Source organism: Crotalus tigris, unplaced genomic scaffold (genome assembly GCF_016545835.1).
Source record: "Crotalus tigris isolate CLP2741 ecotype Arizona unplaced genomic scaffold, ASM1654583v1 scf7180000020145.1122116, whole genome shotgun sequence".
Classification (NCBI taxonomy): Eukaryota; Metazoa; Chordata; class Lepidosauria; order Squamata; family Viperidae; genus Crotalus; species Crotalus tigris.
The window spans coordinates 717,227-740,689 of NW_024097874.1; the positions used below are offsets into that span (position 1 = coordinate 717,227).

The 23,463-nt window shown below is 42.8% G+C and overlaps 1 protein-coding gene across 1 annotated transcript; it reads left to right on the plus strand.

Annotated features, from left to right (window-relative positions):
- The first annotated feature begins 541 nt into the window (after positions 1-541).
- Positions 542-23,209, plus strand: LOC120318254 (zinc finger protein with KRAB and SCAN domains 7-like). The gene is given in 16 exon segments (XM_039365674.1): positions 542-686; positions 1,979-2,555; positions 2,814-2,931; positions 3,049-3,131; positions 4,514-4,640; positions 7,087-8,062; positions 8,800-8,908; positions 9,088-9,168; positions 12,818-12,884; positions 13,193-13,326; positions 15,567-16,136; positions 16,395-16,512; positions 16,637-16,719; positions 17,484-17,610; positions 22,406-23,075; positions 23,077-23,209. Coding segments are annotated over 15 exon segments (3,810 nt in total). The 5' UTR covers positions 542-686; positions 1,979-2,141.
- The last annotated feature ends 254 nt before the right edge of the window (positions 23,210-23,463 follow it).

Genomic DNA, 23,463 nt, shown 5'->3' on the forward strand with positions numbered 1-23,463 from the left:
GGAAAAGGGTGGGTTTCCCACCCATAGCCTGCCTGAATCACTTTAAGCACAGGAGGTGGTGGGACAAGGGGGAGATCTCCCCAGGCGCACCCAGACCAACTATACCAAGGATAGGCAACCTTGTCTCTTTTATGACTCATGGACTTCATCTCCCACAATTCCTGAGTCACCACTTTTTGAAGGAAGCAATATTAAAAGGGACTCTTCCAGTGGTGGGATTCAGCCGATTCGCACCACTTCGGCGGAACCGGTAGCTAATTTTTTTTGTTGCCCAGGTCCAGATTGGACTTCCGGAAGCGGCATCCACACAGAGAGCCGGTTGTTCACACATTTGAATCCTACCACTGGACTCTTCTACTCCCATGCCCATCACCGCAGGCCCACGCGGAACATGATCCCTTCTCCCCTTGCAAAGAACTCTGGCATTACGCGCAGGATCCAGCAGGGGGCTCTCTCCGTAGACGCTGGAAGAGCCGGGCACGCCTCCATCCGCCCGCCCCCCCCCCGCGCTTCAGGGGGGGGGACTGGGCATGCGCCTGGCTCTTATTCGCGCGCACAGAGATACGAGTGCTGCCCGGGGAATTTTTTTCAGAAGAGGCTGGGAGAGCGTTCTCCCCCCCCCTTTGCAGTTTTCTATTCTGCTCGCTGCGAGCCTTAGGCGGAGCTCTTCCGGAATCCAAGAGCCTGTAAGGAAGATTGTAGCGGATGGCGATCCAATCGCGACTCGGGGTTCAGAGAGTGTGGGTGGAGGGTGGAGAGGGTTTCATGGAGACGTGTAAAACCTAATAATGTTCCAGGTCGTGGGAAAAGGGAAGCCCGGGGTCCCGTGTTCCCCCTGCCGCCCCTGCCGCCCCTGCGCGTGCACGGGCCAGATAGAGTAGAAAGCAAAACTCCGGACCCTACAGGATCGCCAGAAAGGAGAGAGCCATTTCGGTGGGAAGACCTCTGCAGAGGCGGAAGAGGGAGAGAGGTTTGGCTTTGCAAAACGGAGGTTTGTGCATCCGAGTCAGTCTTTTGATTCCTGGACGATTTCCTGCAAATTTCTCGGCCCCCGTTTTCGCCTTCCCGTGCCTAGGCCGAGAGAAGCGATCTATCTAAGTCCCTCCTGCTGGCTTTGCATTGCAAGGCTGGAACTCCGTGTGGAAGGAGCTGGTTGCCAGGGTTAAGAGTGAGTTAGTGCAAAGACTGGAATTCCGTTTCCTGCTTTCCCATTTCCCCCCACTATCTCCAGCTGGCTGTGCCGGCAGGTAAATAAGGAAGATGTTGGAGGAGGGAGGTGCGCCTGGTTCTGAGGTCCATCATTCACACACACTGTGTGTTTGAGTAGGCCCGTGTTTTTTTTTTAAAGCTTAGCCAGTGTAGTAAGTTCCTGGAGCTTTAAGTCCACACGTTTTCAATTGGACAATTTTGAAAAAGACAGGATTAGGCTAAAAATGGGGGAACTGTTTCTAGGATGAGCCTGAATCAAAGCATCATGATGGTTTATTCATTTGGCTATTAGTTCTGTATGCATTGGATGGAGGTTTGTTAATTCTGGCTTGTGGAGTTCGCCCAGGGGTTTGGGCCAGGAGGTTAATGAGGTTTTGCTAGTTGAAAGCTTTACTGGAAGTTCAAATGTTGATTGATTTCCTTTTTCAATTGATTTAGACAGCCACTCCATCTCCAATTGTTTGTGATCTCGGATGTTTATGATTTGGAAGGTGCTGGGATAGTTTTTAAATTTATAAGCAGCCACTGAAATTATGTGAATAGTTCAGAAATAAAAAATCCAAAACATGTTTTAATGTATTAATTCGATATTCTGAAGCTGATACAAAAGGGCTTATTGGAATTTTCTTGAAACGTAGATAAGTCAAGTCTTACTAATAAGATTGCTGTCTTCTTCCCAGATACTGAGGCTTTATAAGAATTTCTGATATTTACTTTTATTTTGAAGGAGGAAGAGGCTCTGTTGAACACCCTGTGTTTTCCATTTCAGATTTGTAAACTGGAAATCTTTCCTGGTTCCTCTGGAGGCTTAAGTATCTTGTGAAGGAAGAGAGCTGAAGGCCTTGGAAGGTTTGTTTTGTCTTCCTGTGATTGGTAAGACTTGGGGACATCCATCAGTCCATTTTGGAGTTGGATTAGAGGCCAGAGAGAAGATGGAAGGACAACACCCAACAGATGCAGGAGTTGGAAAAAGCCCTACGGCTGCTCAGCCTTGGAACTGTGGGAAGAATGAGGCAAGTCCTGGGCAGAAGAGCCAAGAAGAGAAAGCCAACACATCAGAAGTCAAAATCTTTCACTTCAGAAAAGTGCACTTCCAGGAGGGGAGGGGTCCCCGAGATGTTTGCACTCAGCTTCACCGCCTTTGCCATCAGTGGCTACAACCAGAAAGACACACAAAGGCTCAGATGCTGGACCTGGTGCTCCTGGAACAGTTCCTGGCTGTCCTTCCCCCAGCAGTGGAGAAATGGGTACGGGAGTGCAGAGCGGAGACCAGTTCCCAGGCGGTGGACCTGGCCGAAGGCTTCCTGCTGACCCAGGAGTTGGAAAAGATGCAAGAAGACTTGCAGGTGTGAGAATGTAATTGTGGCACCTCTAAAGAGGATCTCTCTAAATTTGTCAATTCCTCTCTGGCAGAGTTTTCTGGGATTATGGTCTCCTTAAGTCAGTTGTTCCATTCTTTTTCCAGAGGATGAATTTGGGGCAATTCTTCTGTTCTTGCTTTCCAGCTGCAGCGATGGACGATGAGGGTCTGCTAGGTTGAGAGTGCAGTATGATAATTCGTTTCTTTCCCTCTTTCCTTGCTTCTCCTGGGACATCACCTCCAGAAGTCCTTGAAAGATGTGTTTGGTTATCCCAAGGAGAGGAAAGAGTCACCCAAACTCTATCAAGAGCTGCAATTCAGGAAAAGCTTCCAGAAAGATCAAAGTCAGGACACCCTGCCAGGTAACAGAAGCTCCTTACGTGTGATGTGGGGTTTGGACATTCAGATGATTCTTTTGCTCCTCTTGATTGTAATCTCTCTATTTAACAAATATGCTTCCACCATTTTCTCTTTCGCAGAGAATAGAAAGCTGTCCTTGGTTCTTTTAGAATCGCCTCCTCTTTCTGGTGGAGCTGAAAGAGTGATTGAACCTCTATCACAGGTAGGAGGAGAAACATTGATAAATATCCATGAATGCTGGGTTTTATTTTGTTCTGGAAAATATATAATATTGCTATTTCTAAGCAACTCAGATTTTAAATCATGTCTTTGAAAAATTCCCAGAGTCATTCTCACTACCATTACAATCTTCCCCAACACCTTCATAAAGGTGTGGATTGGGGGGGAAGAGTTTGTTCCCTCGGTTGGTAAATAAACCATTGGTTAAAAAAGTCAGATGAGTAATCCCTGTGTTTCCTTCTGCCTACATTAGGAAGAATTGGAGCCATTGATAAGTAGGTTTAAGACCAATTGACCAAGAGAGCTATTTTAATGGGCTTCATGAAAGGCATTCTGAGTCCTTTTATTTTATTTTTGTATAGATTTTATTAGTTTTTATAGGATTAGGGATAAAGTGGGGTCAGGATTAGGGTTGGGATTTGGGTTAGGGTTGGGGTTTTTGCAAATAACATTTTCAATATTTAACAAACAGCATTATGTCTGGGTACATGTATTTAACTAAGAATAATAGATATAGTTAATTATAAACAATATGTTAATTCATCACTCAATAGCCTTCTTCTTACTAATATATATTCAGAATGACATATCACATTCCTTTCTCCCTGACTCGTTCTTCTAGCCATTGATAAAAATTATCCCATGTTCTAAAATACACTGAGTCTTCTTTCTCTTTCATCTTTAAAGTCAATCTGTCCATTTCTGCACACTCTAGAATTTTCTTGATTAGTACTTCTTCAGTTGGTAAAATTTTCATTTTTCCAATGTTGGGCAAATACAATTCTTGCTGCCGTTAATATGTGTAGTATTAGATATCTGCAATCTTTCTCATAATTAGCTCCTCTTATTCCTAACAAAAATAATTCTGGCTTAAAGTCTATTTATTTTTTAATCATTTTCTCCAACCATAAATGTATTTTAACCCCATTTTTTTTTTTTTTGCTTTGGAGCATGTCCACCAGATATGATAATAAGTACCTGGTCTCTGTTTACATTTCCAACAGTTGTTTGAAGTACTTTTAAACATTTTTGCTAATCTCACTGGTGTCATATGCCATCTGTAAATCATTTTATACAAGTTTACTTTATATGGCACTGCTTTTGTTAATTTAACATTTCTTTCCCATAACTTTTGCCAATCTTCTAATTCTATATTATATCTAACTGAGTCCTTCCAACTTGATCAGTTGTGCTTCAGTTGTGCTATGAGCCAAAAGTTGTAAGTTCTCTTACTGAATTCTGCAAAAGATGCCCATTTTGTTCATAGGATCTCTCTCTCTCTCTCTCTGCTTGAATTGGTGAAAGAAAACTGTCAAACTGTTCTTGGGATTATCTGTTAATTGGGAAACTTCTTTCCTTGCTCAGGATGTTGTGTCTTTGGAGGAAGTGGCTGTGTACTTCTCTGAGGAAGAGTGGTCCCAGCTGGATCCTGGCCAAAAAGCACTCCATGGAGAAGTCATGCTGGAGAACTCCAGGAATCTGGCTTCTCTGGGTAAGAATCCCTATTTCTGCTTAGAAACATAGAAAAGGCATGGGATGTGGGTTTAAATGTTATTTCTGGAAAAAAAATAGCACTTATTACTAATCTGCCTGTATTATTTTTTGTAAACAATTCAAGACAGCAGATATACTTAATACTCCTTCCTCTGCTGATTTCCCTATAACTACAACCCTGTAAACATGGGTTGGTTGGATTGAGGGAGATAGGCCAAAAGTCACCCAGCCATATAATTCATGCTTAAGACTCTAGAACAGTGGTTCTCAACCTTTTTAATACCGCGATCCCCAACCGGTCGTAAGTCGAGGACTACTCAACTGGTGCAGCACCATTTGCAGAATGGGACTTTTGGTGGGCTCAGCAGGGCAGAGACAGCCTGGACAATTCCTATTGGCTTTTGAAAGCCAATAGAATTAGACTGTATTCAAGAGAGTCTATTCTATTGGCTTTCAAAAGCCAATAGAATAAAAGGGAGTAGTACAGCTAAGGAAAAGGGGGGAAAAAATAGCGGACTGCGTTGTTTGGCGACCCCCGTGAAATGGTCGTTCGACCCCAAATGGGGTCCCGGCCCACAGGTTGAGAACCACTGCTCTAGAAAGAGTACAGAGAAGAGCAACCAAGATGATTAGGGGACTGGAGGCTAAAACATATAAGGAACGGTTGCTGGAATTGGGTGTGTTAAGGATGAGGGGGGACATGATAGTAGTGTTCCAGTATCTCAGGGGCGGCCACAAAGAAGAGAGAGTCAAGCTATTTTCCAAAGCACCTGAAGGCAGGACAAAAAGCAACGGATGGAAACTAATCAAGGAGAGAAGCAACCTAGAACTAAGGAGAAACTTCCTGACAGAACAATTAACCAGTGGAACAACCTGCCTCCAGAAGCGGTGAATGCTCCAACACTGGAGGTTTTTAAGAAGAGACTAGATAGCCATTTGTCTAAAATGGTATAGCGTTACCTGCCTGAGCAGGGGGTTGGACTTGATGACCTCCAAGGTCTCTTCCAACTTTATTATTATCATCATCATCATCATTATTATTATTATTATTATGGCAGAAGTAGTTCTCACAGTCACCCAGTTTCTAGCCTCAATGCCTTAACCATTGGACCAAATAGCTCTCTATAGAAGAAGGAGATTTATTGAAAGAAAAACTGGAAAACTGCACAGAGTTCCCTTTTTACATAAAGGAGGTGACTTTCTTTCAAAACGCTTTCTACTCATAAAATAGAAGATACTCATTTCCACGCCATACAAGATATTAGCAGGAATCTGAGGGACAGGCTGCACGTAGGGCTGGTGTGGCCTCTCTTGAGCAAGGCCCTGACTTCTAGGGCTTAATTTTGAGCCTGGTCACTGAGCTGCTATTTGATACCGGATGTTATTGAATACCAGCTTGGTAAATAGTATGAGTGTCTGCAGCCATGATTTGAAGGTGGATGAAGTACCAGACTGGCATGCATGTTCAAGAGCCAGATGTACCCATCCCGAGAGGGATGCTCCTTTCTCAGGAATGGGTTCACTTGTGTACAGTGTTTGGCATCATTCCAGGTTGAGGGTGGGGACCTATTGCCTTCCAGAAAGTTTATTGACTTTCAGGGATTCTGCTCTGCAGACAAGTGGAGTTGAGATTTTTCACTGAAGCTGGGGAGCTGGTGGGTGTGTTGCTGCCCAGCATGATACAATATCTGATGCACTCAGGGAGTTTTCTGGCACCATGGAATTGTCCTGGGGCATCAATGGGTTGACACACTGTGATGTTCAAAGGTTAGATTAAGGATTTGTCTTAGGTTTGTTGTGATGCCATCCAACTAATCAAGGAAAGAAGCAACCTAGAACTAAGGAGAAACTTCCTAACAGTTAGAACAATTAACCAGTGGGACAACCTGCCTCCAGAAGTGGTGAATGCTCCAACACTGGCAGTTTTTAAGAAGAGACTGGACAGCCATTTGTCCAAAATGGTATAGGGTTTCCTGTCTGAGCAGGGGGTTGGACCAGATGACCTCCAAGGTCCCTTCCAACTTTATTATTATTATTATTATGGATCATCGCACAGTCAGCCAGATGTTCAGACTGGATTTGGCATTTTGTCTACCTATCGAGTCCTTACCCAGGACCTGGGATAGGCAGATGTGGATGTTTGATGGTATTACAGATATCGTCGCAGAATGGAAGCAGTTCTTAGTAAGGCCGCCTTTTGCAATTGACTAATAGCGAATTTGTCAATGCCAATGGTGTTCAAGTATGATGATGATGATGATGATGATGATGATGATTCGTAGAAGCCCCTTGGAAATGAGTATTTGATAACATTTACGTTTGGCTTCTTTATATTTGTCAGCAAAGCAGGCAAAATGTAATGATATTCTCTGGCTAAATTTCAGAAGAAAAGGTTTGATGGTGGTTTCCTACTCTCACTACAATTTTTATTTTTTTTTTTCAAGGCTTTAATGGACAAGAGGATAAGAATTGCAAGGAGGAATGTCAAGCGATCCATCCGGAAGAGGGAAAAGGGAATTTTGCAGATCAGGTGCAACCAAACGGTGACGAAACAAACGGATCGCAAAGTGGAATTAAAAACGTCTTTCCTCAGGTCAGCTGGCTTCCTAACCGTACAAGCATCGATACGGGAGACAAACCATACAAATGCCCGGAGTGTGGAAAGAGCTTTAATAAAGCCGATCATCTCATTTCCCACACAAAGACACATTCGGCACAGAAACGATTTATCTGCGGGGAGTGTGGAAAGACCTTCTGTAATAATCAGTCTCTTAGAAGTCATGAGAGGAATCACACAGGAGAACGACCATATCAGTGCACGGAGTGTGGAAAGACCTTTAGTTGTAGCAGCAATCTTACTTCCCACAAGAGGATCCACACAGGAGAGAAACCATATAAATGCATGGAGTGTGGAAAGACCTTTATTCATAGCAGTTACCTTAATTCCCACAAGAGGATCCACACAGGAGAGAAGCCGTATCAGTGTGTGGACTGTGGTGAGGGCTTTAGGTGGAACTGTGATCTCACTTCCCATAAAAGGATCCACACAGGGGAGAAGCCATATCAGTGCACGGAGTGTGGAAAGAGCTTTAGTTTTAGCAGTAGTCTTAATTCCCACAAGAGGACCCATACAACGGAGAAGCGATATCCATGTGTGGAATGTGGAGAAGGCTTTAGGTGGATTTGTGATCTCACTTCCCACAAAAGGATCCACACAGGGGAGAAACCGTATCAGTGCCTGGAGTGTGGAAAGAGCTTTGCAAGGAGCAATGCCCTCACTTGCCATAGAAGGATCCACACGCGGGAGATGTCATATCAGCAGAGGAAGTATGGAAAGACTTTCAGTAGAAATATGGGTAATCCTCGGTTTATGACTGCAATTCAGCCCAACATTTCTGTGGCTAAGCAAGATGGTTATTGAGTAAATTTTGACCCATTCGACATCTTTACTTGCCGCATTTGTTAAATGAATCACTTTAATTGTCAAGTTAGTTACTGTAATTTCCAGCGTATAAGATGACTCGGCGTATAAGACGACCCCCAACTTCAGAGCTGATTTGCATGCCTAGAAAGTCGTCTTATACGCCGGAAGCTACCATAATTTCCAGCGTATAAGACGACTCGGCGTATAAGACAACCTCCGACTTCGGAGTTGATTTGCAAGCTTTAGAAAGTCGTCTTATAAGCTGGAAAATACGGTAATTGTCAAGTCCGCTTAACACTTGTTATGTGAATCTGGCTTCCTGTTGTCTTTGCCTGTCAAAAGGTCACAGAAGGGGATTATATGACCCGGGGACACTGCAACCCTCATCAGTGTGAATCAGTTGCCCAGTACCTGAAGTTTGGCCAGGTGACCATTGGAACGCTGCAATGGTTGTAAGTGTGAAAAACAGTAATGTCCCTTTTTTCAGTGGTGTAGCTTTGAACAGTCACAAAGTGAATTGTTGTAAGTCAAAGACTACCTGTAGTCATCTCAAATCTCATGGAAGGACCACTTGAGTATAAAATAAAATTCTGGACCTTCAATACGCATGGATAAATGATCCAAACTAGAAAAAGGTGGATCCTAAATCCTGCTTGGGGTTTTTTGCTAAGTAGGAAGTTAGAACTAAAAAGTGAGTGTCATTGCAGATAAAGGGCATTAATTGCCCTTTCAGGGATATGACCAGCCTGTTATTTAATAGGAAGAAACCTCAGAGGAAGAAAACAAGCTACAATGGTGAAAAGTCCTATAAATGCACACAGCAAGGTTTTTATTTGGCGAAGGTGCCAAGTTCTGTTTTCCTGTCACAGATAGAAGCTAAAATGGATTTTTTTTGGTACATGTACCTGTAGCCTTAGATTAAATTAATGACTTACAGTTGGTATGATTTCTTTCCAGTTACATAGTTAAATGAACTTTGGGCTGATTATCAATTAACAAACATTGGGTTATTTTTGGAGAGGCCTACATGGGGCTTTTGGAATCTTACAGCAACTTGAAATCATTTACACAAAAGTCAGTAATGGTCTATCGGTCCTGCAAGGTAATAAGAGTTAGGAAACATGGCCGGATAGGCTAATATAATAATAGAATGGTGCAAATCTGAAAGTACACATTGGCGATCACATTTAAAGTTGTCTCGAAATGCAACATGGGTGATAAATAAACAACAGCCTGATGGATCAAATTAGTTTCTTTCTTTGCCTGTTGTGCAGCTGCAGGCTTTTCTACATTTTATCGCATTATTCCTTTGGGACCATCTATTTCCCTTGTCCCTCAAGGTGATTCCCACAAACCATTACAAGTTTCCAATGCTGGGGAAATATCTTCACCTTTAAATCTGTTCCCAGCTGTGTCCAGATGCCAGTAACTATCAAGAGAAAAATGACTATCTAGCAGAGGGGTAGGCCACCTTGGCTCTTTTATGACTGGTGGACTTCAACTCCCAGAATTCCTGAGCCAGTCATGCTGAGGGGAAAGAGGTTTCCAAGCTGAGCCATGCTGGCTGAGGAATTCTGGGAGTTGAAGTCCACAAGTCACAAAAGAGCCAAGATTGCCTACCCCTGATTTCTAGCCAAGCATTCAAAAAGAACCTAATGCAGGGGTTCTCAACCTGGGCAACTTTAAGACTTGTGGACTTCAACTCCCAGAATTCCTCAGCCAGCAAAGCTTCAATTCTGGGAATTGAAGTCCACAAGTCTTAAAGTTGCCAAGGTTGAGAACCCCTGACCTAATGAGTCATGAACAATTTTTTTAGGATTACAGGACATGTACGATACATACGGAAGAGCATTACAAGGATTAGGAAAATAGCCGTGAAAGGACAAGGCCTCTCTGCATCTAGAAATATCATTCTTGTTTTTCATTATATTATTTCAAACATTCCAAAATATCAAACGAATCTCGCATTATTCTTCGACTTAGGTTAAAAAAAAAGCACATTTTATTAGAGGTTATCTGATACCTCTTGCTGTTACCTCAATATTTCTGTTCTGATATTGGCCCAGGTTATCTTGGCCTAGGCCTAGCCCTTTTTCTGGCTCTTCTACCTTTTACGTCTACCTTGTCTTTGGAAGGCTCCAGTGAGAAGCCTGATTGCTGCATCCAGAATGTTGGCTGTTGATTGCAAAGTCTTGTACTTTGTGAGCGCCAAATCCTTTCCTTTAGCAGCTAACATTTGTTTTCATACACAGTACGTAATGAGTCCCTGGAGTCAGAGCTGTTCCCACCACTGCCATCAGTTAGTTACAGATTCTTTTTAAATGATACCCAATTTGATTGACTTGAGCTCAAAAGATCAATCAACAGCACTGGATTCTAGACAATTTAATTTCTTTGTCTCCTGATAAGGGTTGTGGAGATGTTTTACTTTGAAAAAATATTCAAAATACAAAAGTGAAACATACAATGTGCAAGTTCTTTTTATTTTTGCTGTCTTATACTAGATCTCTACTATATTTATACTATATAATGTTGTCTTTAAGATACTATTCTACTATATACTACTGTCCATCTATGCTATATATATTATTTCTACAGCAAGTATATTAACTATTGTTAATATACCAGTAGTGGTATACAACAATATTTTTACTGTTTCAAGCTCTGGTCTGTCTTTAAATCCTTTCTAGGATTTCCTCTGTTGTTCTTCTCTATTAATGGACAGCAGCTAAAGTGCTGGCACCTTCCCAACACTGGGACTGACTTTTGTGATCTCATCACCACTTAGTGATGCAAATTCAGATCCGGATTCCATTTCTTAACCAAGGACTACCTGTATACCTCACAATCGATCCCTCTTTCAAACCCATCATGGACAGACAGGTAGTTGAGTGAAGGCAAAATGAATGGTGATTTTTTTTAAAGATTTTTTTTTATTTTAGACCAACAAAACAAAACAAAACACAACAAACATTAAACACGTACACACGTAATATATCCTTTTTTGTTAACAGCAGTTTGTAACAGTACTCTTCTATTCTTTACATTTCCCCCCTCTTTCTTCTTTGAAATATTTGTCCTTATTGCCCCATTGTTTCTTATTTACATTTTCCTTCTTTCATATTCTACTACTTACTAGGAATCCAACATTATTCATTGTAGTAATACTCATATTTTTTATAAGATTCGACCGGAATTCCATCTAAGCATGGTGATCATACAAATATTCTCATGTTATTTAGTGCATATACTGTTTTTACTCTAATACTATTTCCAACATTAAAATTCACCCCTTTTCATCCAAGTATATTTATTTAATTTTATTTTTCTTTGACATATATAATAATTAAAAAAAATAATTGAATGGTGATTTTTATGCTTGTGACAGCGTGCACATGCTTACACACTAATTCTTACCAGCTGGGTCTTTTTCATACTAGTGTGGTCTGAGTGAGAACACATTTGGTTCACTTTGTAAAGTAGAGAGGAAAACCTGTGGCAACCAGGAGTCAGACACAGGATCCAAGATTGGGACTCTTCCGTGATGCCTCTAGATCAGTGGTTCTCAACCTGTGGATCGGGACCCCATTTGGGGTCGAACGACCATTTCACGGGGTCGCCAACCCACGCTGTCCGCCATTTTTTCCCTTTTCCCTAGCTGTCCTACTCCCTCTTATTGGTGGCCACACCCACTTGGGGGTCACCACAACATGGGAACTGTATTATGGGGTCACGGCATTAGACAGGTTGAGAACCACTGCTCTAGATCACTGGTATGGCTTTGCAGAACTGGATCAAGATCATTGATCTTTCTGTGGATCATTTTCTTTCTGTGATCAGAGGGCCAGAGAAGATAGCCTTAGCAGGCAGCCTAACTGAGGCTGAAGGTGGAATAAAAGTTTTATCTGGTTAGGCTTCCCGCACATCCTAGGAGGGCAACAGTTGAAAGAAGCCATGAACCAACGATCAGTAAAACACCCGCTTATCAGGAGACCAAGTGGAGAAGCTGATGAAAAACTAATTTCTTGCCCGCTATGTGGGTTGCCCTTGGAGAGTATCCAGAAGCCTCAATTGGTTCAAGATGCAGTGGTCTCCATGGTTCTGTACAGGCTAAAGTGGGCACATCTGTCATCTCTCCTGCTGGTGCTCCATTGGCTGCTGATTTGCGTCTGGGTCCAATTCAAGATGCCGAATGTCATATTTAAACCCCTATAGGGAGCCTCTTCTGGTTGCATCTATCCAATCTACCAGAATGAGTAGGCAAGGAATTCTGTGGGTCCCCTTCTCCTAAGGAGGTGCATTTAATGGGACCAAGAAGAAGGGCCTTCTCTACGGTGGCTCCCTCCCTGCGGAACATCATCCCCGCAGAAATAAGATGGGTCCCTCTTTAACCCTCTTTTATAAGGTCCCGAAGACCTGGTTTTACCGAAGGGCCTGGGGAACCCAGACTGGGATGGAGCCCATCAAGTGGTTTATTTCATGAATTGTTGTTGCTGGGTGGATGGGTGGGTTATTGCTTTTTATTGGTTTGTATTGGGTTTTTAATCTTGGTAAGCAGCCCGGAGTCACTGATGAATAAATGAATAATGAATAAATTTGCCCAAAGACCTGACTGCACATCGGGAGATTAAAGATTAAAGTCTCAGATCCCACCTGGGTACGCTCAATGGCACCAGCCTCCCTCAGTCTGAAGACTCCTAACCGATGCCAAGGGTTCTCTTTGCCTTTCACGGTTTTTATTCCTTTTGAAGTCAGGGCTCTTTTTCTCCCACTGGGATGAAACGTGGTCTGACTATGCTGCCTACAGATCCCAGAAAGGTAAAAGGTGAAACAAGGTATGTGTCAGCCGGGACTCAAACCCATGTGGCAAGATCGGGAACCCTGCAAAGATGCCCCTAGGAGGGTAGGCAACTTTTATGACTCACGGACTTCAACTCCCAGAATTCCTGAGTCAGCATAATTGAAGTCCACAAGTCATAAAAGAGCCAGGTTGCCTACCCCTGCGCCTACACCACTGCAACAATTGTTGATATTCTCTCTCAACAGGGCATTGCGCACAGCATCCACCAGGGGGCTCCCTCGCATTGCAAGATAACCGAGCATGCGCTTTCTGCCTCTTTCGCTAGTCAAGACTGCGGAAACGGCTGGAACGCGCGTCCGCCGTTTCTACAGCGTCCGTCTGCTCCCCCGCCTCGCTGCGAGCCTTTGGGGTGAATCTTTCTATCTAGGGAGCCAACAGGCTGCAGGGAAGTCTTGCACAGTTCGGTATCCAGACGTGACTCGGGGTTCAGTGATGCGGGAGGGGCTTTTCTCCCGCGTTGGAGGCGAGCATGGAGACCCGCAAAACTTCACCTGGCTTGGAATCGTGGGAAGAAGGGGGGGGGGAGCCATTGGTCCCATGTTCCCCTGCCGTTCTTGTGCATTCGCGGGCCGGGCAGGGGAGGAAGCAAAGCTTAGGGCAGGGGTAGGCAACCTCGGCTCTTTTATGACTCATGGACTTCAACTCCCAGAATTCCCGAGTCAGCATGGCTGACTCGGGAATTCTGGGAGTTGAAGTCCATGAGTCATAAAAGAGCCGAGGTTGCCTACCCCTGGCTTAGGGCATCATTCACACTATGTATCCGGTTAGGCTCGTGTTTTTGTCAGACTTGGCCTTTGCAAAGCCTGGGTGTTGAAATCCATTGCTGATTTATTTTGCTTACTAAATGGATTTAGACAGCCCCTCATGTCAATAGTTGTGACCTGGGACGTTTATGATTTGAATTGTGCAAATAGTTGTTCTTAACTTTCTATGCTGCCCCTAGAAATGATACTAAACTGTCTATTAAATTATGTTAAATTAAATTACAATTCGCCATAGAGAGCGTTTTGGTTCAGGGATGAAAGCACTAGGCTTAAAACCAGGAGATTGAATTTCTAGTTAATCTAGTTCTGGCATGAAAGCCTTGAGCTCATCCCAACGCTCAGCCCAATCCACTTCACAGGGCTGTTGTGGGGGAAATAGTGAGAAGGAGCATTATATATAATTGGCTAGAATAATTTATAAAAACGATACAGAAGAGATAAAAATTAAATTTTAATCAAAACTGGGAAGTAGAAATCCAAAAGTCTCTATGGAGAGTCTCAGTCATCCAGCTCAAGGTTGTCCCAAAGGTGATTTTTCAGGCGCAACTGGACTTTCTTCTTTTCTTTAAAAACATTCTGCTTCTCCTCCAAGAAGCAAAGTGGTGATTTTGTTTCCCCAATGTACAGATCTGAACAAGGCTCACTGCATATACCACGTTGCTCAGTTTGTGTCTGGCTGTTTTAATCCTTGGGGTGGACAAGCTTCTGCCTTAAGTGTACAGTATTCTTGGGTGTGCGTGTATGTTGTGCTGGCTGAAGAGCCTCCTGAATTTTTCCGATATTCCTGCGATGTATGGAATGACAACGTTGCTTCATTTATTGTTCTCTTCATTGTCTGTTATGGAGACAATGAGATTTGAGGAAGAACCATTTGGGATAGCCATAAATTCTGAGGGCTTCCTTGATGTGTTTTAGTTCTTTTTCTTTTCCATCTTTGCTGGTAGGCAGGCCTTCAGCTCGGTAGTGTAAGGTGCTGATGACTCCCATTTTGTACTCCAGTGGGTATCAAAATATAATCAAAATATAAATATTGATCTGTGTGTGTGGGGGATTTCTGTAAATTTCAATATTAAGGCTTCTGCCTTCCTTAATGTATACTGCGTAGTCCAGGAAGGGTAGGCTATTTTCCTTCACATCTTCACATGTGAATTTGATGTATCTGTCCACCGAGTGGATATGTTTGGTGAACGCTTCCGATTTTGGTGTTTTGATCTTGACCCAAGTATCATCCACATACCTAGTGGGTAGAATTCTTGTGAAGGAGTTCAGGGCTTTGGTTTCTACCTCTTCCATGTAGAGATTGGCCATAATGGGGGACACAGGTGAGCCCATGGCGTAGCCGTGTTTTTGTCGGTAGAAACCTTTGATGTATTTAAAATAGGCGCTGGCCAGGCAGAGGTCCAGCGTAGCACATATATGGCCTGGGCTCAGGTTGGAAATCCAAAACATTTTAAAATGTATTTTTCCAATATTTTGATAGACATTGATCCTGAAGGGTTCTGTGTAATTCTCCTCATAACTAGAGAGATCAAGCTACTGAATCAGACCCCCCCGTCCCTTCTCAGATATTGGTGGGTTCATCTGAATTTCTTACTTTAATTTCTCTTTTCTCTTTCCTTTTTTTTCTTTTTTTGATAAAGATGCTCAGTAGTTTATATATATATATATATATATATATATATATATATATATATATATATATATATTTACATTGCCCCCAACAATCTGGGTCCTCATTTTACCTACCCCGGAAGGATGGAAGGCTGAGTCAACCTTGAGCCGGTGAGATTTGAACTGCTGACCTGCTGAACATAGTCAGCTAAAGTGGCCTGCAGTACTGCACTCTAATCCTAAGTTATTTGTTTTCCATTTCAGGTATGTAAGCTGGAAATCTTTTCTGGTTCCTCTGGAATCTCACGTATCTTGTCTGGAAAGAGAGCTGAACGGTCTTGGAAAATTTGGCCAGACTTCTTGTGGACAAACAGACCCGTAAAGAGCCACGAGTCCATTTTGGAATTGGATAGAGAGAAGATGGAAGGACAACGCCCAGCAGATTCAGAAGTTAGAAAAGGCCCTGCAGCTACTCAGCCTTGGAGCTATGGGAAGAATGGGGCAATTCCTGGCCTGAACAGCCAAGAAAAGGAATCCAACAATTCAAAGGTCCAATGGTGTCACTTCACAGAAGTGCAATTCCAGGAGGGGAGGGGTCCCCGAGATGTTTGCACTCAACTTCACCGCCTTTGCTGTCAGTGGCTGCAACCAGAAAGACACACAAAGGCCCAGATGCTGGACCTGGTGCTCCTGGAGCAGTTCCTGGCTGTCCTTCCCCCAGAGATGGAGAAATGGCTGCGGGAGTGTGGAGCAGAGACCAGTTCCCAGGCAGTGGCCCTAGCCGAAGGCTTCCTGCTGACCCAGGAGTTGGAAAAGATGCAAGAAGACTTGCAGGTGTGAGAATGTAACCATAGCTGCTCTAAAGAGGATCTCTCTGAATTTGTCAATTCTTTTCTGGCAGAATTTTCTGAGATTATTAATTCCTAAGGCCATTTGTTCTATTCTTCCAGAGGATGTATTTGAGGCAATTTTTCCATTCTGCTTTGAGTTTCAGCAATGGACATTGTGGGTCTGTTAGTTTGAAAGTGCATTACATTAATTTATTTCTACTTCTGTGTTCTTCCTTTGTTTTTTGTATCACATCATGTCCAGAAATCCTCGGAAGCTGTGACCGAGTATCCCAAAGGGAGGAAAGATTCATTCAAATCTTCCCAAGAGCTCCTGTTCAGGGACACTATACATAAATATCAAAATGAAGACACTATGCCAGGTAACAAAATCTCTTTTTGTGCGATGTGAGATTTCAACGTTTATTTGATTCTTTTGCTCCTCTTTATGGGAATCTCTCTCTCTCCTTAATAAATCTGCTTCCACTATTTTTCTCTTTCTCACAGAGAGTACAAAGCTGTCTTTGGGATTTTTAGGGTCGCCTCCTCTTTGTGGTGGAGCTGAAGGATTGGCTGAACCTCTACTTCAGGTAAGGAGGAAAAACATTAGAAAAGGTCCATGAATTTAGGCTAGATTTAATTTTTTTCTAGGGTTCAGTGTATAAATTTTCTGTTTTTAAGCAATAGAAATTTGACATAAGGTTCATTGAACATTCACCTCAGCCTACCTTCTCCCTTCTGAGGGGATTCTTTGCAAAACGCTTTCTCCACCCCTCCTGCTTTGCCATCAGATTCATTGACCAGACTGTTGTCAGCATTGGGTCTCTTCCTTCTGTCTCTCAGGGTCATTCTCACACACCATTACAAAAAAGTATATCCATTTTTGCCTTTTGAAAAACATCTTTGAGATAATCGTGACCTGGTGATTGAGAATCTCCATAGACATATGCAGTACTATTACAAGCTTTTCTAACTCCTTCATGAAGGTGTAGAATTGGGATTCATTTGTCCCTCAGTGGGTAAAGGAAGCCACTGGCAAAACTATCAAGTGGGTTTTGCCAGCATTTTGCTCTGGTCTGCCCACCCTAGGAAGAATTGGAATCACTGGTAAGACCCAAATATCAATTGACTAAGAAAACTATTTTAGTTGGTTACACAGAAAGGCATTCCAAACACTTCCAGCTTGATTAAACGTGAATTAGTTGTGCCGTCAGTCAAAAGCAGTGAGATCTTATTCTGAATTCTGCAGAAGATGCCCATTTTGTTCACTGGATCTCTTTCCTAGAATTGGTGGAAGAAAAATATCACATTCTTGGGATTGACTGTTAACAGGGAAACATGTTTTCTTGTTCAGGATGTTGTGTCTTTTGAGGAGGTGGCCGTGTATTTCTCCAAGGAGGAGTGGTCTCAACTGGATGCTGACCAAAAAGTACTCCACGGAGAAGTCATGCTAGAGAATTCCAGGAACCTGGCTTCTCTGGGTAAGAATCTCTATCTGTGCTCAGAAGTGTAGAAAAGGGAGCTTAAATGTTATTTCTGATTTAAAAAAATCATTTATTTATGGTGCATTCAGAAAGTATTCAGACCCCCTAAACCTTTGTCAATTTTGTTATCCTGCAGCCTGATTCTGCAGTTGTTGAAATTGTCTTCTTTTCTCATTAATCTACACTTTGTTGTTGTTAGTTGCGAAGTCGTGTCCGACCCATCGTAACCCCATGGACAATGTTCCTCCAGGCCTTCCTGTCCTCTACCATCTTCTGGAGTCCATTAAAGCTCACGCCTATTGCTTCAGTGACTCCATCCAGCCACCTCCTTCTCTGTCGTCCCCTTCTTCTATTGCCCTCAATCTTTCCCAGCATTAGGCTCTTCTCCAGTGAGTCCTTCCTTCTCATTAGGTGGCCAAAGTACTTGAGTTTCAACTTCAGGATCTGGCTTTCTAAAGAGCAGTCCAGGTTGATCTCTTCTAGGACTGACCGGTTTGATCGCCTTGCAGTCCAGGGGACTCGCAGGAGTGTTCTCCAGCACCATAGTTCAAAGGCCTCTATTCTTTGGCGCTCAGCCTTTCTTATGGTCCAACTTTCACAGCCATACATTGCAACTGGGAAGACCATGGCCTTGACTATATGCACTTTTGTCGGCAGGGTGATGTCTCTGCTTTTTAGTATGCTGTCTAATCTACACTTAGTACTCAATAATGACAAAGCAAAAAGAAAATTTTAGAAATGTCTGTAAATTTATTAAAAAGGAAAAAAAATGAAAAATTACCTTAGCGTAAGTATTCAGATCCTTCTTCACTCAGTACTTAGTTGAAGCATCTTTGGCAGCAATTACAGCCTCAAGTCTTTTTGGGTATGACGCCACAAGCTTTGTACACCTGGATTGTGGAGTGGTATGTGTTGACACCGCTAACTCGTCGTGGTGTTGAGTCATCATTGATCCCCCTGGATTGGGGGATTTTCTGCCATTCTTCCTTGCAAATGCTCTCAAGCTCAGTCAGGTTGGATGGCGCTGTCAGCACACAGCCATTTTCAGGTCCCTCCAAAGATGTTCAATAAGGTTCAAGTCAGGGCTCTGCTGGGCCACTCTAGAACAGTGGTTCTCAACCTGTGGGTCGGGGCCCCATTTGGGGTCGAATGACCATTTCATGGGGGTCGCCAAACCACGCTGTCCGCCATTTTTTTCCCTTTTCCCTAGCTGTCCTACTCCCTCTTATTGGTGGCCACACCCACTTGGGGGTCACCACAACATGGGGAACTGTATTATGGGGTCATGGCATTAGAAAGGTTGAGGACCACTGCTCTAGAACATTCACAGAGTTGTCCCTAAGCCACTTCTGTATTGTTTTGTCTGTGTGGTTTAGGATTGTTGTCATGTTGGAAAGTGAACCTTATGCCCAGTCTGAGGTCCTGAGCACTGCAGAACAGGTTTTAATTGAGGAGATCCCTGTACTTTGCTCCATTCAGCTTTCCCTCAACCCTGACCAGTCTCCCAGTCCCTGCTGCTGAGAAACGCCCCCATAAAATGATGCTGTCACCACCATGCTTCTATGTTGGGAAGGTATTAGGCAGGGGAGAAGTGGCTTCCTCCAGACGTAATGTTTAGAATTGAAGCCAAAGAGTTCAACCTTGGTTATATCAGACCAGAGAATCTTGTTCCTCACAGTCTGAGAGTCCTTCAGCTGCCTTCTTGCAATCTCCAAGTGGGCTTTCATGTGTTTTGAACTGAGGAGAAGCTTCCTTCTAGCCACTCTACCATAAAGCTGAGATCGGTGGAGAGCTGCAGTGACGGTTGTCCTTCTGGAACTCTGTCCCATCTTCACGCAGGATCTCTGGAGTTCAGTCAGAGTGATCATCGGGTTCTTGCTCACCTCTCTTGCTAAAAGCCCTTCTCCCCTGATTGCTCAGTTTGACTGGGCGACCAGCTCTCAAAAGAATCCTGGTTGTGCCAAACTTCTTCCATCTGAGAATTATGGAGGCCACTGTCCTCTTAGGAACCTTCAGTGCAGCAGAAATTTTATTGTAGCCTTTATTGTAGCAATAGTCCTGTCTCTGAGCTCTAAAGGATGTTCCTTTCACCTCATGGCTTTTGGTTTGCTACAGTATACATTGTCAGCTGTGAGTCCTTCTATAGAGAGGTGTGTGCCTTTCCAAATCGCGTCCAATCAATTTAATTTACCACAGGTGGACTCCAGTCAAGATGTAGAAACAGATCAGCAATGATCAAGAGAAATAGGAGTCACCTGAGCTAAATTTCAAGTGTTGTTGCAAAGGGTCTGAATACTTAGCCAATGTGACATTTCAGTATTTTCTTTTTAATAAATTTGCAGACATTTCTAAAATTCTGTTTTCATTTTGTCATTATTGGGTGCTGAGTGTAGATTAATGAGCAAAAAAGTGAATTTCAACAACTGCAGCCCAACAAAAATGAAGGGGTCTGAATACATGCTGAATGCACTGTATATACTTCCTTTATTTTTTGTAAATAACAAAGCTAGCGGACAATATTCCTTCCTCCTGCTGTTTTCCCCATAACAACAACCTTGTGGCCTGGGTTGAGCTGAGGGAGACTGGCTCAAAGTCACCCAGCCAGCATTCGTGCCTGAGGCAGAACTAGTACTCCCAGTCACCCAGTTTCTAGCCTGGTGCCTTAACCGTTTGATCAAACTGACTTTATGGAAGGAGGAAATTTATTGGAAGAAAAATTGGAAATCTGCATACCCTCCCTTTTTACATAAAGGAATTTTTTTAAATAATATTTCTGCTCCTAAAATATAGAGGCTCATTTCATAGAAAATAGTAGCAAAATTCCCGAGGGACAGGCTGCATGTAGGGATGGTGTGGCCTCTCTTGAGCAAGGTCCTGCCTTCCAGGCTTAGGTTTTTGTTTTGATTTTTTTATTTAGAAAATTTATATTGCCGCCTGCTGGCACATGGCGACTCAAGGTGGCTTACACAAATCTAAAAACCTCATATAAAGGAAATTAAAAAAAATAATAAAAATAATAAAATAATCACTCCCCCCCTGTCCCCACTCTGATGACAACATACATTCATACTAGCCATTTAATGGGCTCCATCCCACTCTGGGTTCCCCAGGCCCATTGGCAGAATTGTGTGTTTAGCGCAGTGGTTCTCAACCTGTGGGTCGGGACCCCATTTGGGGTTGAACGACCATTTCACGGGGGTCGCCAAACAACGCAGTCCGCCATTTTTTCCCCCTTTTCCTTAGCTGTGCTACTCCCTTTTATTCTATTGGCTTTTGAAAGCCAATAGGAATTGTCCAGGCTGTCTCTGCCCTGCTGAGCCCCCAAAAGTCCCATTCTGCAAACGGTGCTGCACCAGTTGAGTAGTCCTCAACTTACGACTGGTTGAGTAGTCCTCGACTTATGACCCGTTGGGGGTCGCAGCATTAAAAAGGTTGAGAACCACTGGTTTAGCGTCTTCCGAAAGAGTATTAGACCCCTGAACCTGGTCACTGGGTCCCCGATGGCCCTGAGCTGCTTTAACCAAGACTGGATGAGCCCTGAGAGGGATGTTCCCCACTTAGAGATGTGCCCACTTGTGTACCGAGTTTGACATCAACCAAAGTTGAGCGTGGGGAGCTATTGCCATCCAGAAATTTCCCTTGGCTTTCAAAGATTCTGCTCTATAAATAAGTGGAGATGAGACTCTTTTATATATATATATATAAAGATTTTATTGGTTTTTTTTATCAACATATGTTAATTTTTCCAATCAACAAGTTGTCTGGAGTTTGCTATGCTAATACATGTTCAATCCCTAACCCTTCATTCTTTCCTCTAGCCAAGAATAAAATAAGTTCCAAATTTGATAGTAGTCTGTATCTTCTTTATCTTTCAACCTCGTAGTTAATCTGTCCATCTCTGCACATTCCAATATTTTCCTGATTATTTCTTCCTCTGATGGCAGTCCTTCATTCATCCAGTATTGTGCAAAAATTATTCTCGCTGCTGTACTGATGTGTAAGATTAAATATAATTTCTGCTTATTAGTCTTTTCAGGCATAATACCTAGTAAAAAAAGTTCAGGTTTAAAATCCACTTGTTTACCCAGTATTTTTTCTAACCACATATGTATCTTTCTCCAATAGGCCTTTGCCTTACCACATATCCACCAAATGTGATAATACGTGCCCGTCTTATGTTTACATTTCCAACTTCTATCTGACATATTTTTAAACATTTTTGCTAAGGAGATGAGACTCTTATTGAAGTTGGGAGCTGGTGGATATGTTGCTGCTCCAGCATGATGCAGTGTCCAATGCACTTCAGGAGTTTGTGGTACCATGGAATTGTCCCAGGTCAAAGATTAGATTATGGTTGTGTCTTAGGTTCGTTGTGATGTGATCCAATCCTGAAATATGAGGATCAGTAGGGATTAGGAAATTAGGACCGCTCCCACCCTGTTGGTTTTCCGTAAGCTGCTTAAGACCTGGCTTTTCCGGCAGGCGTGGGGTTTATAAAATCTGACCCCTGGATGACAGTTATTGTACTGTTTTGTTATGTTTTATGTTGTTTTTATTGTTAGCCGCCCAGAGTCCTGTGGGAGTGGGGCGGTTTATAAATTTTAAAAATAAAATAAATAAAATAAAATAAATCCACTTGGAAATGGCTCTTTGCTATAATTTTAATTTGGAATCTTCATGTTTGCTAACAAAACAGCCAAAAAAGATATTGATTATTCTTTGGGTAAATTTCAGAAGAAAGGGCTTGGATGTTGCCTCATTCTTACTAGAGTTTTCATTTTTCTTTTTCAAGGCTTTAAGGGGCAAGAGAATAAGAATTGCAAGGAAGAATGCCAAGCGATCCATTCAAAAGGGGGGAAAGGGAAATTTGCAGATCCGATGCAACGAAAGAGGGATGAAACAAAGCGACCACAGAGTGGAATTGAAAAAAAATGTCTTCCTAACCATACAATCATCAATATGGAAGAAAGGCCATATAAGTGGATGGAGTGTGGAAAGAAGTTTAATAAATCCGATCATCTCATTTCCCATAAAAAGATACATACAGGAGAGAAGCCATATCAATGCACGGAATGTGGAAAGACCTTTACTCGTAGCAGTAATCTTAATTCCCACAAGAGGATCCACACAGGAGAGAAGCCATATCAATGCATGGAGTGTGGAAAGAATTTTACTTATAACCGTAATCTTAATTCCCACAAGAGGATCCACACAGGAGAGAAACCGTATCAATGCACGGAGTGCGGAAAGGCCTTCGGTTATGCTAAGTGTCTTATAATCCATCAAAGGATTCACAAAGGAGAAAGACCTTATAAATGTATGGAGTGTGGAAAGACTTTTACTCATAGCAGTAGCCTTAATTCCCACAAGAGGATCCACACAGGAGAGAAGCCATATCAGTGCATGGAGTGTGGAAAGACCTTTATTCGTAGCAGTAATCTTACTTCCCACAAGAGGATCCACAGGAGAGAAGCCATATAAATGTGTGTAATGTGGAAAGGGCTTTAGGTGGAATTGTGCTCTTCCGTCCTATAAAAAAATCCATAGAGGAGAGAAGCTATATCAATGCTTGGCATTGAAAGACCTTTACTCATAGCAGTTGTCTTAAGGCCTTCTCTGCATGATGAAATATTCCTGATTGTTTTTTCTTATATTGTTTCAAATATTCCAAAATATCAAACACAATTGCCACATTATTCTTTAACTATATTTTAGGTTAAAACGCCCCCCCCAACTTTATTAGAGGTTATCTGATACCTCTTGCTATTGCCTCAGTATTTCTGTTCTGGTATTGGGCCACGTATCTGGGCCTCAACCCTTCTCTGGGTGTTCTACCTTTTCCATCCCTGC